Source organism: Oryzias latipes, chromosome 15 (genome assembly GCF_002234675.1).
Source record: "Oryzias latipes chromosome 15, ASM223467v1".
Lineage (NCBI taxonomy): Eukaryota > Metazoa > Chordata > Actinopteri > Beloniformes > Adrianichthyidae > Oryzias > Oryzias latipes.
In genome coordinates, this window is record NC_019873.2 from 24,508,479 (window position 1) to 24,527,214 (window position 18,736).

The 18,736-nt window shown below is 35.3% G+C and overlaps 1 protein-coding gene across 8 annotated transcripts in view; it reads right to left on the reverse strand.

Annotated features, from left to right (window-relative positions):
* The window catches only part of khdrbs2 (KH RNA binding domain containing, signal transduction associated 2), a 72,606-nt gene that overhangs the window by 32,426 nt on the left and 21,444 nt on the right, over positions 1–18,736 (reverse strand). For all 8 annotated transcript variants that reach the window (XM_023963438.1, XM_023963439.1, XM_023963436.1 and 5 more), the window contains exons 3-6: positions 15,932–16,048; positions 9,806–9,952; positions 3,156–3,283; positions 1,836–2,019 (exon numbers count right to left, since the gene is read on the reverse strand). In XM_023963438.1, coding sequence (XP_023819206.1) covers positions 1,836–2,019; positions 3,156–3,283; positions 9,806–9,952; positions 15,932–16,048 — 576 coding nt within the window. The remainder of the gene's footprint in view (positions 1–1,835; positions 2,020–3,155; positions 3,284–9,805; positions 9,953–15,931; positions 16,049–18,736) is intronic.

Here is an 18,736-nt window from a genome sequence, read left to right on the forward strand (position 1 = left end):
AGAGCTGCACAAAAAAGGTTTGCAGCCTGCTCACCTGAGCAGCAGGGGTGAAAACCAGATGCAGAATGTAGGTGTGAGCATTCACAGGAAACAAATCTCAACACACTAAGCAGGAAAAACGCATCTCAAAATAAAAAGGCTTAAAGTTATAAAAAAGGATTCCAAAACAATTTTTTTTAATTTAGGAAAACAAACAACTGAACTAACCAACAAAACTAACTCACACAATAAAATCACTTTACCACGTGCTTTCAACTGAGCAAAACAGCTCAAGATCTTAAAAAAGTTTACTTCTTACTTCTGTCACTGATTTAGTACATTAAAGTTTGGGTACAAATTTAAAAGATCTTCTTTCACTAAAGACTTTTCAGTTCTGCATTTGACCAAAGCAGCTTTTTAACATCCATCTCAGGGCTGCTGAATGTTTGAAAAGATAGATACAGAGCCAGCTCTTCTTTCTACTGTGAAGGAGCTCCCACTTGCAGACACCCTCTCTATCTTCAAAGACTTTGAATTTTTCCTTTTGTTTCTTGTCTCCTGCATTTCCATTTGTTCCTGCATCAGTTAAAACTTTTCTTGAGTTCATTACCATCTCTTTGTGCAGGGTTAATCACAAAAAATACGTTTAATTTCTTAATTTATTTAGCTAACTTTGCTCTTGGAATTAGCAACTAAACTGAAACAGAATCAAGCAATCTAGAGTAGATTGTAATAAACTAAAATAAAACTGTGTTGTAATTACATTTATTTTACTGTCATCCATTTGAAAACTTTTAATTTAATTTGCCTTTTCTAAGAAGTGTTCTTAGCTTTTAGTTGTGACCTGGCCTTGTCTAAATAACCCAAACTGAAATACTTTTTGGCTGTCATTTATCTGAATCGCTGTCAAGTTTTATCAGAACATGCGTACCTGCAATGTAAGAAATAACCTTTTCTGAGCTGTTTCAGTCACAATAATTGAAAAGCAGCTTTTCTGCCATTTAATAAGCTCTTAGAAAAAAACAGGCAATTAGCTGAGACACATCTTTTGTTATTTCTTTTTTTCTACAGAAAATGAGGTAAATAAATGAGAAAACACTGTTTACTGTTTGAGCCTCACCAAGCTCCCACTCTCTGTTAAACTATTCATGTATTCAACAGGTCCAGTCTAACTCCAACCTGCTCGTTAGTTTGATTTCAGACATCGTTCAAAAATAACACAATGTTCCAAGATAGAAATTTAGCTATTTTTCTTCTTTTTTTATTAGAATTCTAAAATAATATATATTAAAATGCTATTAAAGTAGTTTCAGCTCAAAGATTTGTGAGCAAAGTGTTGTTATAATGCAAAAATGCATTAAATTGGACCTTTTCTGAAGTCTTTTTCTAAAAAGTGAAGCACCAAAAAAATCTTCATCATTAATAGCGGCACAAATGTGGAACATCTTTTATCATATTGATAAATGCTTAGGTAAATATGCTAGCCATAAAGGTGTCACTACACAGTTTAATCACTACTGTTTAGTGAATTGCTGTGGTAAAAAAAAAAATCCGTTTAATTTTCTGTTCTGTCGCTTTAGATTTTTATTGAAAATGAACTCTATTCTGTGCGCTCACATGGAAAATGTACCCCACTGAGAGAAGTTAGAAAATGTGGCTGCTATAAATGAAGTTGATTTGGAGTCATTATAAAACATCATTTCTCCATGGCCCTAAAATCCCAGCGCGGCCTTGCCCTTTACATCCAGCGAGCCTCATCCACTGTACATCAAAGAGGATTAAACCAAGTCTCCAAACACTTCAAGTAAAATTAGTACCAGACAGACTTCTGTGCATGCAAAGAGGATTAAACTTACATAGTCGTCATATGATTCATGTGTGACTGCTAACAGCGGCGGCCTGTATCCTGCATTCCCTCCTGTCCCTCTGGCTCTTGCAGCTTGTGCTTCCCTTTTCAAAGCCGTCGTGGGAAGTTTGCTGTGTGTTGGTGTTGCTGTCCCCCGAGGAGCAGCAGCGCTTCTTCCTGTACCTCTGGGGCCCCTGGCGATACGAAGAAGAGACAAAACAGCAGCTAATCCAAAACTTTCTGACTGATATTTTTTGAAAAGTCAAATTTACACCTAAGTAGAAATGTTAATCATACAGAATCACAGAAAAAAACATTTAAAATGGATTTTTTTACATCTTCAAAAATTTCATTAAATTAGCATTTTTTACATTTTAGATAATTGCATTTCACTGCTTGTTGGAGCTGGCTTTAGCTTTTATCTTTATGCAAAAGCCCCATGCAGGAAGGCTGCAAAATGTTCAATGTGCATTATGTAAGCATGATAGTAAGTCTATAACCCATAGTTTAGATTATATAATCAACACATGAACTGGTGTCAATGCAGAGTAACAGGAACTGTAATGAATTTAGGTTAAAAACATTTTTAAAACAGCAGACGTAGTCATGCAGCCGTTGTGATCTGCTTTCCAAGCTTTTTTCTAATTTATTTTCCAGATCTTATTTTATGTTTGTTCCATAAATATAAACATTTTTCACTTTAGGTTCATAATTTTATGGTGTTTATTGCTTCAGCACAGGGAGAACATCTAGTGTTGATGAAGACTTTAAACTGGGAACATCCCATGTTACTGCTGGATTTAGCTCATCCACTCATGGTCTCTGAATTAGGCCAGGCTGTCAAACCACAATTCCCCCTCCTGAGGGACTACTTTCGCTCAGGTAGATTATGGACAGTTTGCTCCAATTTCACACAAGCAGCTGTATGCGTGTCTAAGTCAATTTTTTCTTCTTCTGATTTTCCTGGTCTTGCCTGGATTCTCAAATTCCCTTGAGCAGCAAGACGGGAAATGCAAAAATAAATAAATAAATAAAATAAAAAAATAATTCTAACTTACTGAAAAGAAAAGCTCCTTTGAATAACCTTATATGTCATAGTGAAGAGCAAAACCAACTAACTCGCCAATGTCACTGAGGATTTTACAATTTTGTTGACTTGCAGACATTTTCAATTGATAAAAACACCATCAATTATCTTATAACAAGGATACTTTAAATAATATTTAAGGGCAAGATCAGCCAAAATCTTAAATTGGTTGTTATTCTTAGGGTTTTTCCAGAAGCCTTGATGGAGCGGCGTGTTTTCACTCAGCTTTAAGCAGCTCCTCACCTTGTGGAAGCTGTGCTTGTTGGTCGCGAGCTCCTCCCGAGTGCGGTTCTGCCTCTGCTCGACTCATCTGAGCCGTTCAACAGGGATAACTCTCTCAACTGTTCCTGTCTGATCTCATCATTGTAGTCCTGGAGAGGCAGAATATAGTAGGTCTCAAACAGGAAAAATCAACAAGGACATTTATCTTCTAAAGGCAATAGCAGATCTAAGAGTAAAGTGAACTTGATTACCTCAGAAAACACACTGAGCATGGATAGTGAAAAACATTATGTGTTGCATGGGGTAATGTTTTAAATCAAAAGCATGGTCAAAAAAAAAAATACAAAAAATAAAATGAAATTCAAAACTTGTGAGAAAGAAATTCCCCAAAATATTTTTGAAAATATTAAAAAGAAAAATAGCAAAACTGTAATAGATGTTACAATGATCATCATATAATATATAGGGGACCAAACACATATTTTGAGATTACCCTATTAATTAAGATTAGTGGATCAAACTTAAAGAAGAAATTGAAAAACAAATACTTCAAAAGGAAATTCTTTCAAATATACTGCTATATGTGTAAAACCTAATGACATTTTTAAAAAAGAATAAAGAAATGTTCTTGTATTAATAGTAATTCTAAAAATATTACTATGAACAGAAAACAATCAAATGACCAACAATAAATGAATTGAAAAATAAACTAAAACAAGTTTATGTAATGGAAAAGCTGACCGCCTCCCTCCACAGTAGATGTCTGTAATCAGAGATGGAGAGGAGTGAAGGAATATTTAAAATTTTAAGCTTAAGGTTGTTTCAGGAAGAACCCAACGAAAAACTTTTTACAAATAAATGTTTATGCCTGTGTACATATAGGAAAAATGGAACCCTGGCTAAGATCTGACTCCTTTTGTCCTTTCTTGTCTTTTAATAAAGCTATGTATAAATACACGCCATGTTTGTTGGATGTTGTAATACCCTCTTGTTTGTTAAGTAGTTTAAGTGTTTTGTTTTGTTTTATGCTCTTGATTTTGTTTGTATTATTAAACTACAAAAAAAAACTAAAAGACTAAGATTTTATTAAAAGCATTCAGTGTGTCCTTAACAGTCTAGACAACTTTTTACAAGATCATTTTCATGCCCTTTCTTTCAAAATGTTTTCAAATATAATGCAGATTTTTACACAGAAGATAAGGGAGTAGACAAAGCAGCATTCATTATCTTGTCAGAGCTGACAGATAAACAGACGCACTTCAGGACAGCTACGATTTTTGGAGCCGCAGGGAAAAATAAATGTTGTGTGGAAAACACAGCTTTGGTGTCAGAATCAGAGTTTTCTGCATGTCCATGTTTTAGACAGTGATGCCAAAACCCTTTGTTTGCCTGTTTATACAATTTGACTTGGTCTAATGAAATCATAACATGAATGAAAAAGATGATAAAAATGATAAAATGATGTATTTTCCGGTACTCGTGTGCAATTATGTCTGCATGGTCCCATTAAACATAGGCAACTGCACTTATAATATGTTTGCAGTTATCATGTTTGAAATATATTTTTTATTACTTGAACTAAAGCAATAAACACTAGACATCAAATTAACAGAAGCAAAAAAAAAAAACAATTCTCTCTAAACGCGAGATAACATTTTTGTTTTGGTTTAAAGGGGAAAAGTAGAGCTTTTTACTGGGAGCTAATCATAAAAGCAACAAATTGGTTAAAGTTGGTTAAAGTTGACATTTGAGAGAGGTGTTAACTTGAGCATACAGAGATAATCCGCAGACTGTTTGCTCATAGAGATTAATTTACCATGGGCTCCTGCGCTCATGCTCTGTGCCCTTCACAGAGATAAACCTGGACTTTTCCAGGCCAGGACCCTGAAGCTCAGTTAAACCAATCACCTCTAGGTTCAGGTATATTTATATACTGCATAGAACTGAACGCAAACTGATTTAAAGCCTTTTTCACTGCAATTTTGTTTCTGTTTTATATCATAAAAGGGTGCTGGGGCTGAAACGCCAACCGTGATCCTATATTTTCTCATCTAATCTAGCCATGAACTCACGTCGGTTTTGCTTAGACATTCCAAACCAATATCACCTGGCTCATACAAACTGAAAAATGTTCCTTGAAAATAAATCACAAGGTTTATGTTTATAAAAACCCACTCTGACAAAAAAAAGTGTTTTAACTTGTTCTTGTGGCTTTTCTTTGATGATGGAGGACATATATTAAGAAAATAAGCTTAAAGCTGCATTTTAAAATATTTCTTTTTTCAAATTGATGTGAATCAGAAGCAGACAAAAAACTCAGTTTGAAAAAGAACTAATTTGTGAGAATAAATACAGTGAAGCACTTTCAGTGATTTTTTTTTTTTTCACAGCTTAAGTGTGAGGGTTCTGTTGCTGCATTTTTATTTTATTTTATGCTGTTTTGATCATGTTCTGAGTTGCCCTGTCTGTCACACCAGATTCATGTTCATCCACAGCTGGTCTTTATTTAGTTAATTGCCCTCAGTGTAAATATGTTTTTCAGTGCCTCAGTGTCAGGTCATCTGCTTTTTTGTGCTCTGCTAACTTTTTGTTGATCCCATGGTTCTGTCATGTTTCGGTTTGTTTATGAATTCTTTTACTTTCTGTCAACAACTGCTCTCCTGCATTTTGGGTCCTCCACCACCAGTTCCTGACATAATGCCACTGAAATCAGTCATTTTTGCATTTTTTATTTAGATGTGAAGGCAGAAGAAAAATAGTCACACAAACGGAGGATGAGAATCGACAGCTAGGTAAGAGAGCAGAAGCTAGATGAGGACCACAAGGCATCACTCAATGATTGAGGCTCGTATCTTGTTTTAATATGAATTCTGTTTCAAATGTTCAAAGATTGGGATAAAGCCCTCGCTCCCCGCTCAAACTCTTCCGCTTTTGTCTGGTTCTGGAAAAAAGTTGATTAGCCAAAATAAAATTTAGAGCATCTATCTGCCGGAGTTGAGAAAACATCTAGTACGAGGCATTAGGTTGACACTATATTCTAGAAAACAGCACACGTGTTTTGATTTAGGCTAGTTGTAATTAAAAGGCCATTACTTTAAAAAAAGATCAAAGGATGATCAGAGTGGGTCTTTAAATGGCGACTTATCGCTGTCACATGTAAACTGGTGATTGCTAGGCCTTGTTTGGTTTTCCCACCTTCACCCCCTCATGTGCATAGTTGCACATGAGGGAATACTGCATGTATGTCTCCAAGGAAGAGATACACAAGTAAATCTAAAAGCTCAAGAACAAGATCAAATTTTATTTTGCTTCAGCCACTTTAAGTGTTTTCTGGAGGATGGGTAAGGGAGAGGTCAGGGCTGAGATCAGCTTTTTAAACTAAAAGTATGCAGCTGACATTTTCTCAGCGTCTGCTCAGATGACAAATTCCTTCCAGCTTCATTGTTAGTAGACGGAAGCCCAACATTTTTATTCAGCATTTTTTTTTCTTTTGCATTGACATTTGTCTCTAACACAACCTCTTAGTATATTTTTAACCTTCATAACAATCTGTTAAGCTTTTTTTGACACAAGCTTTAAAAAAATCTGTGTTCCTATGTGTTAACTTTGTGTTCATATATTCTCTTTTCTTTTTATCTATTGATCAACTTTTTTTGTGCTAATTTCAAACAATTTAAATAATAACAGTAATTCTTAAAGCCCAAATATTACATGGGCTAAATGTATTCTGTTTTTTAGCAGCTCAATCTGCTTTCTGAACTACATATTTTATGCAAAGCAAACTATTGGTTGATGTGGTTTTTTTTTCGTTTTAATGAATTGTCTACTTTCTTACTGACCTGTATGTAAAGTAGACAACACATCATTTCCACTTTTCCATTTGGAAAAAGTCAAACCGCCCCTCCTTTTTTTATAGTTATTTATTTTTTTAAACTATTGTCTACGTCTACACATCACCTGAGATTGAATTTTTTAATCAGTCTAACAATGTGAAGTCATTTTCTCATGTTTTCAGGGTCTGTGGGAATTCAGGCAAGTAAAAGTTCTGCCAAATTATAAAGGTAAGACATTAACTTCTACAGACTACAGAGCTGAAGCACATTAAAATAAATCTCACTTTTACAGGTGACTGGAGCACATTGAAACCTTTATTCTCAGAGTAAACTGGAGAAAGAAGTGACTGTAGCACCGCATGGTCATTTGTTCAGCTACAGCTTCGATCTACATTTTCTGTGGCAGCCTGTAATTCCGAAGCAGCTGATGCTTTGTGCAGCATCTGTTGAGTTTAGCTGGGTTTCTGAGGCATAAAGTCACAGCAGCAGGGGTGGGTTGACTCCTGCAGCCGTAGATGCCCTCCTCAGGGGGACAACAAGATCGAATCTTTCATTTTTAGGAGAGAATCATGATTTCAGTTCAACTTTTCGCTGATACAGTTTTCATTTTTCACCAGAAAAGAAAAGGAAATTTTGAACACTAAAAGTAAATTTTTGGCTTATTCTGCACAACTAGAAATCGTGATTGTCCCCCTGTTATTTGTCTAGGACTGACTGTAACCACAATGACTGTGATGCTTTCTGGCTTAGGTTTGTTAAGCTAGAAGTAGAAATTAGTTTTTGATTGCAGCAATGATTAAAGAAGATTTTTTTTTCTCCTCCATATTTTCATAATTTTGCTGATTATGAATGCACAACTGTTTCCCAGTAATACCTTGACAGCATGAATCCAATAGGAAACAATTCGAAGAAAAAACAAACAGCAGGAAGTCTTTACCAGATTTAAGAAACATGTCAATCCAACAACTGTTGTTTGAGATTGTGTGTTTCCCTTACATATTCCTAAAGATCTTAGTGATGCATTGAACAAGACTGATTTCACTGAAGGGTCTGGAGTTTTTGTTGTTATTCATAGTGAAAAAGCCAGATAGGAAAATAACTAATAAACACAACATTTTTTTCTATTCCACCATTTTTACATCCAGCATTTCCGTTTGCAATTTCTAACAAGATCTTTTTATTAATCACCACTACGATGCATTTTTATTGAACATTGAACATTTTTATGAAGAACAAAATTTTAATGAACTGATTCCAAGTTTTTTTTTTTTTTTGCATCGTTTGGTTTTGCTGAAAGAACTTTCACAGGATTTTCTATTGAATGCATCCATTTGTGGAAGGAAAGGCTGTATAGTCACTGCTGAGCGTATCGAAACTATAAAATGTAATGTAACTATAAAATGTTACTATTAAGGTTGTACATTAACCTATTTCCCACTCAAAATCTTTTCTGGAAAAACACTAACTTAATTAAAACATTTCAGCTAAACAGTTAAAATAATTAATTGACTTCTTTAAAAAAAATGCTTTTGACAATACAGTTAATACTGTTTAATGTTTGATTCATTGACTGTATATGAGAAATGGAGCGAGTGAGGCTGACATCACACATTGAAAATCGCTTTCTTCCAGCTCAAACAAAATGAAGTACACTCAGTCTGCATTTATTGTGATATGGACGCCTACATGTTTGAGCCAGACGACATCAGTAAAATGATTGGTCTGACTCAATGTTACTGTGTCAACCACTCTCACCAATCGGAAGTGAGCTTGGTGGAAGCCACACCCCTACCACATGAAAGCAGGCTCGGGAGAATGTCAATCAAATGATTTGAACGTTCGACAAGAGACCACCTACTTTCATTGAGGCATTTGATTGGCCAGTTAGTAACTTAAATAACTTGAAACTATAGAAAAAAAACATTAAAATAAATAGATTACCTTGTAGTTGTTTATTTTTCTTTAGATGTCTATGGGATTTTAGCTTCTTGGAGCCCTTTGGCACTTCCGCCAATTGGGAGGATTCTCATTTAAATGGGTTGATTCAATAATTTGCATGAAACAAAGTTATGCACAGACTTTCAAGTTTTAAGGATTCCACTTTTTTCAAAAAGGTTTCTACTCATCCCAAGTGAAAACAGTCTTTAATGCCATTTTTTCTGAAAATGTAAACATGAACACAAAATCTTTAAGTTAAGTAATAAAGTGAAAATGTCATCAAAAAACCCTTAATTTACCTAACAAATCCTAACAGAATTCTTAAAAAAAAACACGTCAAACAATGAAACATGTCCAAAAAATGAAACCCTGAAAGTTTATTCTGAAGGATTCCAATATTTCTGGAACTGTAATTTATTTTGTTGGCATTCATGTGGTCTGTGCTGGTGCAGAGGCAGTATCATCCTCCTCCAGACCCAGAGTGTATTCAGAGCTCTGGCTCTGGAAGTAGCATAAGCTTAATAAAGTAGCTCCACACAACTCTTTTATTAGGCTTGCCACATTTGCAAGCTTGATTAATATTTACAGCTTAGCCTTAGCGAGAGTACACACCATGCACAATAATTACTGCAAAGTTCTTAAGGCTATTAGTTGCTGGAGTCTCACAAGTAGTTTCATACTGCACTTTAATTGCAGAATACATTATTTTTCCTTTATGACAAAGCATGCGCGATGTGGAGAGTGAGGAAAAGCTTCATGGCTATATATTATTCTTATGTAAGCAAACCAGGAACATTGTAAACTCTGTTAACAAGCTTGGTGGAGAAATGATCTAATAACTTGTGTGCAGAAATAAAAATGGTGTTTGGGGGATGGAAGCTGGTAAAGAAATAAACTTACTGGAACTAGAAATTTTTTAATTTCCTCCAAGGCGTGACTCATGCGGGAATAGGCCTCTCCTGGTGGAGCAAAGACTTCAATTAAAACGTGCAGATCGTTGCTCAGATGGGCGTATTTGGCATCCCCGCCTTTCCGTAATTCTTCTTCCTGTAAAAATGGGACAGGGAGTGAATGAATTTAAACATTTATTTTGCAACTATTTGAATCAAGTTGTAATCAATCTCCTAATTACTATTCCCACACCTGAGACAGAAGAAATGTAAATTTATATGGATGGTTTTTCACCCATAATCAAAAGTAATTTGCATTTCTTAATTGTAATTTTAAAATTGCATTCTAAATTGCAAAATGGTTTTTCATATTCTAAGTCTGAATCGCATATTGAATTGTCAATTGCAAAATGCCTTTTCAAATTGCAAACTGAATTGTCAATTGAGATTTGCAAAGCAACTTTTATATAATGGTTATTTTTTTAGGACGCACTAAACTAAAATGAGTCCAAAATAATTAGAAAATACTTTTTTTTTATTATTTTGCTGCTATTGACACTATCATTGGTGGATATATTACTGCCTCTTCAACAAATGCAGTGGTGTCATGAAAAGACCCAGGAAAGCAGCAGAAGGTGAAAGAAACGGCTAAATTAACGCTTGTAGAGATGTAAAATGAAGAAGCACACAAAACGGAAACTAAAACACCTTAACTACAAGTGCATATGCTAATGAGCAGGATGCTAAACTTTGCAGAAAAAGTTAGTGAGAAATCCTGACAGATAACAAATTAGGGGCAAAACCTTTGTGACCTTTGTGTGCACAGACTAAAGGATGCAAGAGATGTAAAACTCAAAGACACATCTGTCTAAAAAACAAAAAGAGTAAAACTCGACCACATGGTGTGATTAGCATTCTATTTTGTTGCTAAACAGCATCAGTATCCATCAATGTTTTGGTGCAAATACTACATTTTCAAACAAGACAAAAAAAGTGTTACAATTTTGAATGAATACATCACTCTACTTGAACTCTAGTTGTTAAACTCCTGATGTTGCACTTTTTATTTTTATTTATTTACTTTTTTTTTTGCAGTCAAAGCAGTTGATGGGAACTGAATGCACTGCTTATTTTAGAATATTGCAGTGGCTCCAGAGAGAGAGAGAGAGAGAGAGAGAGAGAAAATGTAAAAAAATCTGGTTAATATGCTTTTGTATATCTTAAATTTCATGTATTTCCTTTCATCAGTGCAAAAAAAAAAAAAAAAAAAAAGAAAGGTGATATGTTTAAAAAAATTACTTTACCTGTGCACACAACGGTGCATTTAAAGTTAAACCCAAAACATTACTAACAAACTTCAATTTTCTTAAAAGCGATCCAGTGGTTTCATAAAAAAAAATGCAGAAATGTTTTTACGACTCTAGTAATGCTTTGTTTGACATGTCACGTTTGACAGGTCACGTTTAGAAAATCCGCAGAAAGCAAAACAAGTGCAATCACCTTTGACTCCCCTTAATCTGCCGAATCATGCCTGAGGCTTCATTCAGACTTGAAGCGCATAAAGCTCCTAAAGCCCGGGGCCACAGCCAACTGTGTTTTAAAATAAACACTTTACTGTTACATCGATTTATCCTCAGTAATCCGAATTATGTCTGAGGTTTGCATCGAACCTTAGGTGCTATTCCCAAGGACAGCTTGATGGTAGCTGCTAAGAAAAGTTGGAGAGCCATTCATGCGCTTTCATAAAGCAGATCGGTCCTTGTCCTTGCATCACAAAACTGTTTCCCTCCTCTGGGAGAGGTTGCTGTTAATTAAATAGTAGCAGCACCTCAGCACTCTTTACTTGCTCGGTCAGGTAGTTATAGATTAGCTCAAAACTTGCACCTCCATGTTTTCCTTGTAGTTGCACTTTGCTGCAGACTTTTTGCACATGCAAAGCTTCTTTGTAGCTTAGAACAGCAAAAGGTTTGTCTGTTCAGTGAACTGAAGCATTTTAGTCACACGCAGCTTAAGAGAATTTAGGAAAATGCAAAAGAAAAATAAATTTCCCTTATCTTCTTTGGTTTAATTAGGTTTAAACAAACATTACTTTGTTCCTGTGGCAAACTGGTGTTAAACACAACATGAGTTTTTATTATCTTTTTGGGATGTGGTTGTAATTTTTCAGAGACAGGCAGAGCGGGGTGCTAACAGGGTTGTGATTGTAGCCCAATTTTAGAGTAATAAAAAGTGTTTTCTAACATCCCAGGGGTAAACAGGTGTTTGCCATCATAGCTGGCATTTAGAAGACTTTTCTAATTGTTGTTTTTTAACTACACGCTAGCCTTTAATGAATCTTCATCACTAACGAGTGACAGTAATTAAAGTAGGGAGTGGAGTTTTAAAACATCAGTGGATGATGTTAATTTATGACAGCCAACTAATTAATAGTAATGTTTCTGATCTGAGGATAAGTCTGAGGATAAGAGCAGAACACAACAGGATTTATTGCATCCTCCTCCTATCTGTAGGTCAGGGCTGACATTGTTTTCAAATCACAAACACTTGCAAACATTTGCCCTGACACATCTGTGTCACTGAAGTGCTATTAAAAATGTACAACTGTGTGCCTCAGCATCTTAACCTGATTACTTCTGCACCAAGTGGGCCAAACAAAAGGCTGTTGGGCTGTTTTCCATATGAATTTTCCAAAGCTGAAATCTGAGCATCCTGCTAGATGGACGTAGCCTCTCGAGGATTTGAACCTGGCTCCAGAAACCTGAGTTGATGATGTGTTTTTGCTTGTAATTGAACTCTGGATGTGTCTTTTCGGTGCTGCTGCATTGCCAGCTGGCTCGAACAGCAGTAAACCTCTCACTCGTGACCTCTGGGTGTCAGTCTCATCACAAAACCTTCAGGCTAGTTCGGATGCTGCTCCAGATCAATAAAACAAACTGAAAACTCTAAGCCAAAACAGTATGTTGCTACTGCTGATAAAAACTGAGTGTCAATGTGTTAGCCTGAACACAAATTGATATGCAGGAGATGAATAAAGTCATAAAAACTGTGCTCTTATTTTAAAATGATCTGTTGAACAGAATTGAGTTATGTTTAAGTGCAGAAAAAAAAACAATAGGCTTTTTACTTTGAGTTGTCAAGAAATATACAATATATATAATAATATTAAACTGCATGATATTGTCTTTTTGCATAAATTGTTTTTTGTGGTAAGAAAATTATGAAGTATAAATGCAGTGATACACTGACAGGTTCACTCCTGACCACAAACAAAAGTAAATATATTGGTCACATTACATTTTTTTGCCCTTTGAAATTTTTGTAAACTTGATTTCAGTACTAATTTAATACTTGGTTTGCAATTGTATTACTTTCAATAAAAAGTAATAAATCAAAGGGGAACATTTTTAAGGATCATTGACTTTAGTTGAGGTTTCTTGTTTATTTTTTGTTTTATTTTGGTTGTGAAAAATTGTGTTTTGGGTTTTGCTTAAATAAAAATACTTAAATTATACTAGAAAATTTCATATGTTGTTTTATTAGAAGAGAATGGTTTGCTTTACAGCTAGAAAAGGTAATACATCCTCTTGTATTTTAGTTAAACTAAGCTGCACGCATTTCTACAGCACTCTGAAACTGCAGCAGTAAAGTTTGCATCATTAAGTCAAAGTGAAGTCAGTGTCAGTGTCATCCTGTTGTTTTGTTGCTAAAATAATATTTGGCAGTTAATGAATTTTTTTTATAAATTAATTCAATTTCTTGTATGAAATTTATCAAGCAATTATGAGTAGAGAATAACTGATTTGTATAGGGGAAAAAAGTAGCCAAACTTTAAGTACTGATGATACTTAACCCTACGATTCCATGTTTCTGTTGACTTTTGCTGACTTGAGGAAAAGCACAAATGATATATACATAAATAAATAATCTAAGTATTTGTGATTAGGTTGAAATATGATATGTTAAATGTACAAATGTAAGCGTGTGATTTTGGCCTTAAAGTAATTCAACTTTAAAAAAAACTTTGAAATTTCTTGAGCTTTTTTTTATTTTCATTATTTCAATTTAAACTTTTTTTATTTCTCAGGGACACAGCAGATTAAAAGCTTTCCATGCAATGAGCCTGAATTAGCTAAGTGGTTGTTTTTCATCTCCGGACAGATTTAAAAATTGTCTACCTAAAAAGCTAAAATACACCAATTAAAGACATATTTTAAAATCACAAAAAAAGTTATTTTAAAAATTAACACTCTTTTATGTTCACAAGTTGCAGGTTTTGTCCTAAATGCTTTCCAGTAAAATTGATGACCCATTTCTGAAGGTGCTGTATGGATAGAAAATAGTCAGATTTGTGATTGTCTGATCCTCGATTTGTAACTCCTACAATACATCTTGTACATCACGGTATACTTGAAAAAGTGGGAAAAATGTCAAGTTTCTACTAGATATTATTCACAATCTGAGTTCAAAGTGGCTAATTAGGAAAACTCTGATGACCTAGCATTTTAGCAGCATTTAAATGCATCATCTATGGACAAATCCGGAGGTGTGAAAAGAGTCTCACAGCCTGTCCTGCACCTGTAACTCCAATTGGTGTGTAAATATGGTTTTGTGTGCGTGTATCAGGCATTCAGTGCTTACTATTTAAAGATTTCTATGCATAGGAGCTGTGGTTAGTTTTAAGCGGAAATTTCAAGTTGTTTTCTATTTGTGTGCTTTTGATATTTGTTTGTATGTGAATACACAGTTACACACAAAATGTTTTGTATGAATTGAAAAACAAGTATTATGCACACACAAATCTAGTGAGACTATTTTTTCTACATAGCACAGCTGCATGAACAGTGTTAACTTCCATCTTATACACTTGCCTTATACAACGCTTACTCTGCATTGCTTGTGGTCAGGGTCAGAAAGTATCTTCCTTAAAATTATGTTTGAATTGTTTGGAAGCCGAACAACTGGAATATCAATGGCAGTGTAAAGAAAACAGGCAGAAGCATACAGTGCTAATCCACAATGAATGAGGTTTTCCTGCATACAAATCAAAGGGGAACATTTTTAAGGATCATTGACTTTAGTTGAGGTTTCTTGTTTATTTTTTGTTTTATTTTGGTTGTGAAAAATTGTGTTTTGGGTTTTGCTCCTCCCTCATATCACATTCACACCACGAGTTTTCATTCATCACATCTAGTTTTAGCTTGCTAATTACTGTCAGTGTTTTTAAAAAGCTCTTAGGATTTGGGATTTAATTAGGGATCCTCTTTTTTAAACCTGCCATTATTTTTGATTTAGTCAAGTTCCAATCCAGTTTGGTGTTTTAAATGATATTTTAGTTATTTAGTGATTTAACATTGTCCTCTTTTGTTTTATTTTGCCAACCACAGTTATGAAGGATGGCAAAGTTGGACAAAAATGATAAGCAGTAAGACAAGAAAAACGCCACAATTTTTGCTTTGCAGTTTAAATGACAGAAAATACATGAAAAAGATAACTTCAAATGTATCTGATAACCATACTTCCTTAGTCAACACTCACTTTAACCCCTCATTTCATTGTTGATTTTTTTCTCTAAAATAATCAATTACATCATTTTTAAAGCTGCAATAAATTCCCTCTATTATGTTATCATCTGCCTCTGCTTGACATATTGAAACATAGCTAAAGTTTCACTGAAGAGCTGGTAACTCTGCACTTCTTTTTCATGTCAAGATGTCCAAATCAGAGATTACAGTAATAATAGCAACGCAAATCAATATCGCTTCTCCAACAACTGTTATAGTCTTTGACTCAGAAAAGCTGTCTGTGCTCACTTTTTAGCTTCAGGGGATCCCAAGTCAGAGAGATAAATGACTCAGGCAGAGAGATCAATTACTTTGCATTCATAATTGACTATTACAGAAGATGCTATTAAACAAGACGAAAAAAAAACACACTACAGTTTTGCCTACATGTATTTGTCAAGTGGAAGCTATTAATTCTTGTGAACATTGCTGATCTCAGTCACTCCTCAGTGGTTTCGTGGAAATATTCCTCCGTGCTTTGGCGGAATCCTTTTATTTCTATGAAGACTTCTCTTGGAGGAACACATGAGAGTGCGAAGAAAAACATTTTTACAACACAAATCAATATATCTCACCTTTTCTTTATCCCTCATAGACCCTTTGCCAAGGATGGACATCTTCACTCCCGTCTCCTCTTGTAATCTTTTCATAGAATTTCCCCGTGGTCCCAGCAGCTTCCCCACAAAGTTAAACTATGACATAAAAGGGATTTGGGGAAGTTATTTGTACTGCCAGCGTTAAGGTAGAACACCAATCATATTTTGAAAAACAAATACTTCCAAATTTGTTAGCAGCATGCAGGAATTCAGACGTTCTGGGAAAAAGGTTAAACATAAAAGACACCTTCCATCTAATAGTCAGTTATTGAAAGAATAATCTCATGTTCCACTTGCTGCTCATCATGAGGTAAACCTGTAATGCAACCAGTAATAAATCAATATCATTGCACTTGTGTTTAGCACATTAAAGGTGAATGTTCTCATCTGCGTTTCAGAATGACACATGTGTCTCTTTCTAGCTCGGGCTGCACCCTTGACACCTGTGCATTCTATTGACATTTGGGATCATCTGATTGGATTCAAAAAGGGGGGAGGAAAAAGAAAGAGAGCATGGACCCATACTAATAACGCTGCTGAAACATCGCTGAGACGGTTCCAGAGGTCAGTGCTGAGATAAAGTCAGAAATAATGAGTTTCTTCCCAGTGGGAAATTAAGTAATACTATCCAGATGACAAACCATCAGATTCACGCCTCAGGGTTCTGACTATCATTTCTCTCTCACCGTGCACCAGCTAGTGTTCATATTGAGAAAAGTATCGCAGTGGGTTGATACTGGCAGCATACCCCCAAGATTAACAGTGATTAATCCAAACAGTAAAACACATAGCTATAGTCAAATGTGTCATTTTAAAGAAAATATGGAAGCACACAAAGAAAGTCTATAAATGTATTCTAGCTTACCAAAGCATGTTCAATAATTAGGGTCAGATCCTTCTATTGTGATTTTTTTTTTTTTTTTTTTTTTGCATGGTCCACCTTCAGAGCTGAACAGGTGGTCATCTGCCCACTACAGCACACTCAGCCCAGCCCTTAAATCACATTAACCTTTCCAGAAAGCTCCCACTCCCACTGAGCCTGAGCAGCTAATAACTAACTGCCAGCTGCGCCTGCCTGCTGCAATTCAACGCCTCAAAGTGCACGCTCATCTTATTTCATTAACATCACAAAAGAAATCTGAAACCAGGCCTAAACATTTGATGAAACAAACAAACAAAAAAAAAAAACGGACAAAAAATACCAAGCAAGGGCAAGGTCATCACTGTCCTTGACCGTCCTCTAACTGATGAAGGCACCTTTATATAGATGCCTTCTCACTAGAGCAGCTATGACAGGACTCTTGGAGCTGGCAGGGAGCTGGAGAGCAGATGGCTGCTGCAGCAGCTCAGGATTGGGAGCATCAGGAAGGCGCTCGCTGGGTGATAGAAGAAGAGTGGCCTGTTTTCATTAAGCTAATGAATGTCTGGAGCCTCTCTGCTACTCCACGGTGAGCAATTTGAGCTTCAGACAGGGGTAAAGTTTTGTGTTAAATGAGGTTTGAAATGGTGCTGGGTACCCCCTACAGTCTCCACAGGGATAACTGTACAGACTTTAAATGGAAGGGTGATGCGAATGTTGCAACTGTTCACAAAGCCATTTGAAAAAAAACAAGTTTTATTACAAAAAACAGGGTGCTGATTTATTTAATTTACTTTGACTATTTTTTTTCAGGAGGAAACAACTTTAACTTTAAAAAAAAAAGTTATGTTCTGATGGTAAATGAGAGGTGGAAGTTGATTTAAATTGAATTAATTTAAATTTGACGCTAAAGGAACTAAGCTCTCGCCCCAAAACATGGTTGAGGTGAGAAACGTAATCAGTATGAAAACAGAACAACAAATAAAATGTAATAAAAGCAGAAAATGCCAACAAAGAGTTTTTCTTTGAAATGTCACATCAACAATTCCATTTGCAGCATTTTTCATTAAGGTGCAAATTTGCTGACAAAACTGATGAATGAGCCGCTCAGTCTTTTTCCTGTTTTGTAAATGTGCTTGTATATGTTTTATATTAAAAAAAGAGCCTCAACAGATTCAACATTTAGGTTTTGTTTACAAGTTTATGTAAAAAGGCTTGCTGAAGCGCATCTGGAAGAAAATTGAAGTCTTTGGGGGAACGTACCACAAAAGTTACCTGGACCAACGTAACTGTTATTACTTATTTAGCTGCCTATCAAAAAAATAATGGCTTGGGAAAAATTGAAAACGTTTTGTGGAGAATATCATTATTTTTATTGATTTATGACATTAAATTAGGAGCCTAATGTTTTTCTTGCTCAAATTTATTAAAAATAAAAAAGTAACACAAACCTGTCTCTCTGTGAGCTAAAGTCATCAGACAATTGAAGTTTTATATTTTTCACTTTAAAATCCTTCTTCAATCATGTTTTGATTTATTTTCAAAGCATTCCCTGTGGTATTTTAATAATGATTATGCTGTTTTTAGCCTAAAATTCTAGGACATAGTTTCTGTAGAGCAGCAGGAGCTCATTAGAAATGTATCTCTTAGTTGTGGGCGGACTGTGGAAGTAAGCCTCTGCTGATATCTAATAATCCCATTGTTTACAGTCTCTCCTGCTAGTTTACAGCCCCTCACAACCCCAACCCAACATTAGCGGTGCAACAAAAATGGCGAGCTATCCAGCCGTACAGTTTTGAGTCGAATTCCAGCTCAGATGAGGAAAACCAAAACCCACATGAATCTATTCATCTGCAAGTGGATCCATGGAAAATGGAGCGAAGTAGGGAGCTTATGGCCGTCTGGCTGTAGAACCTGCTGTACGT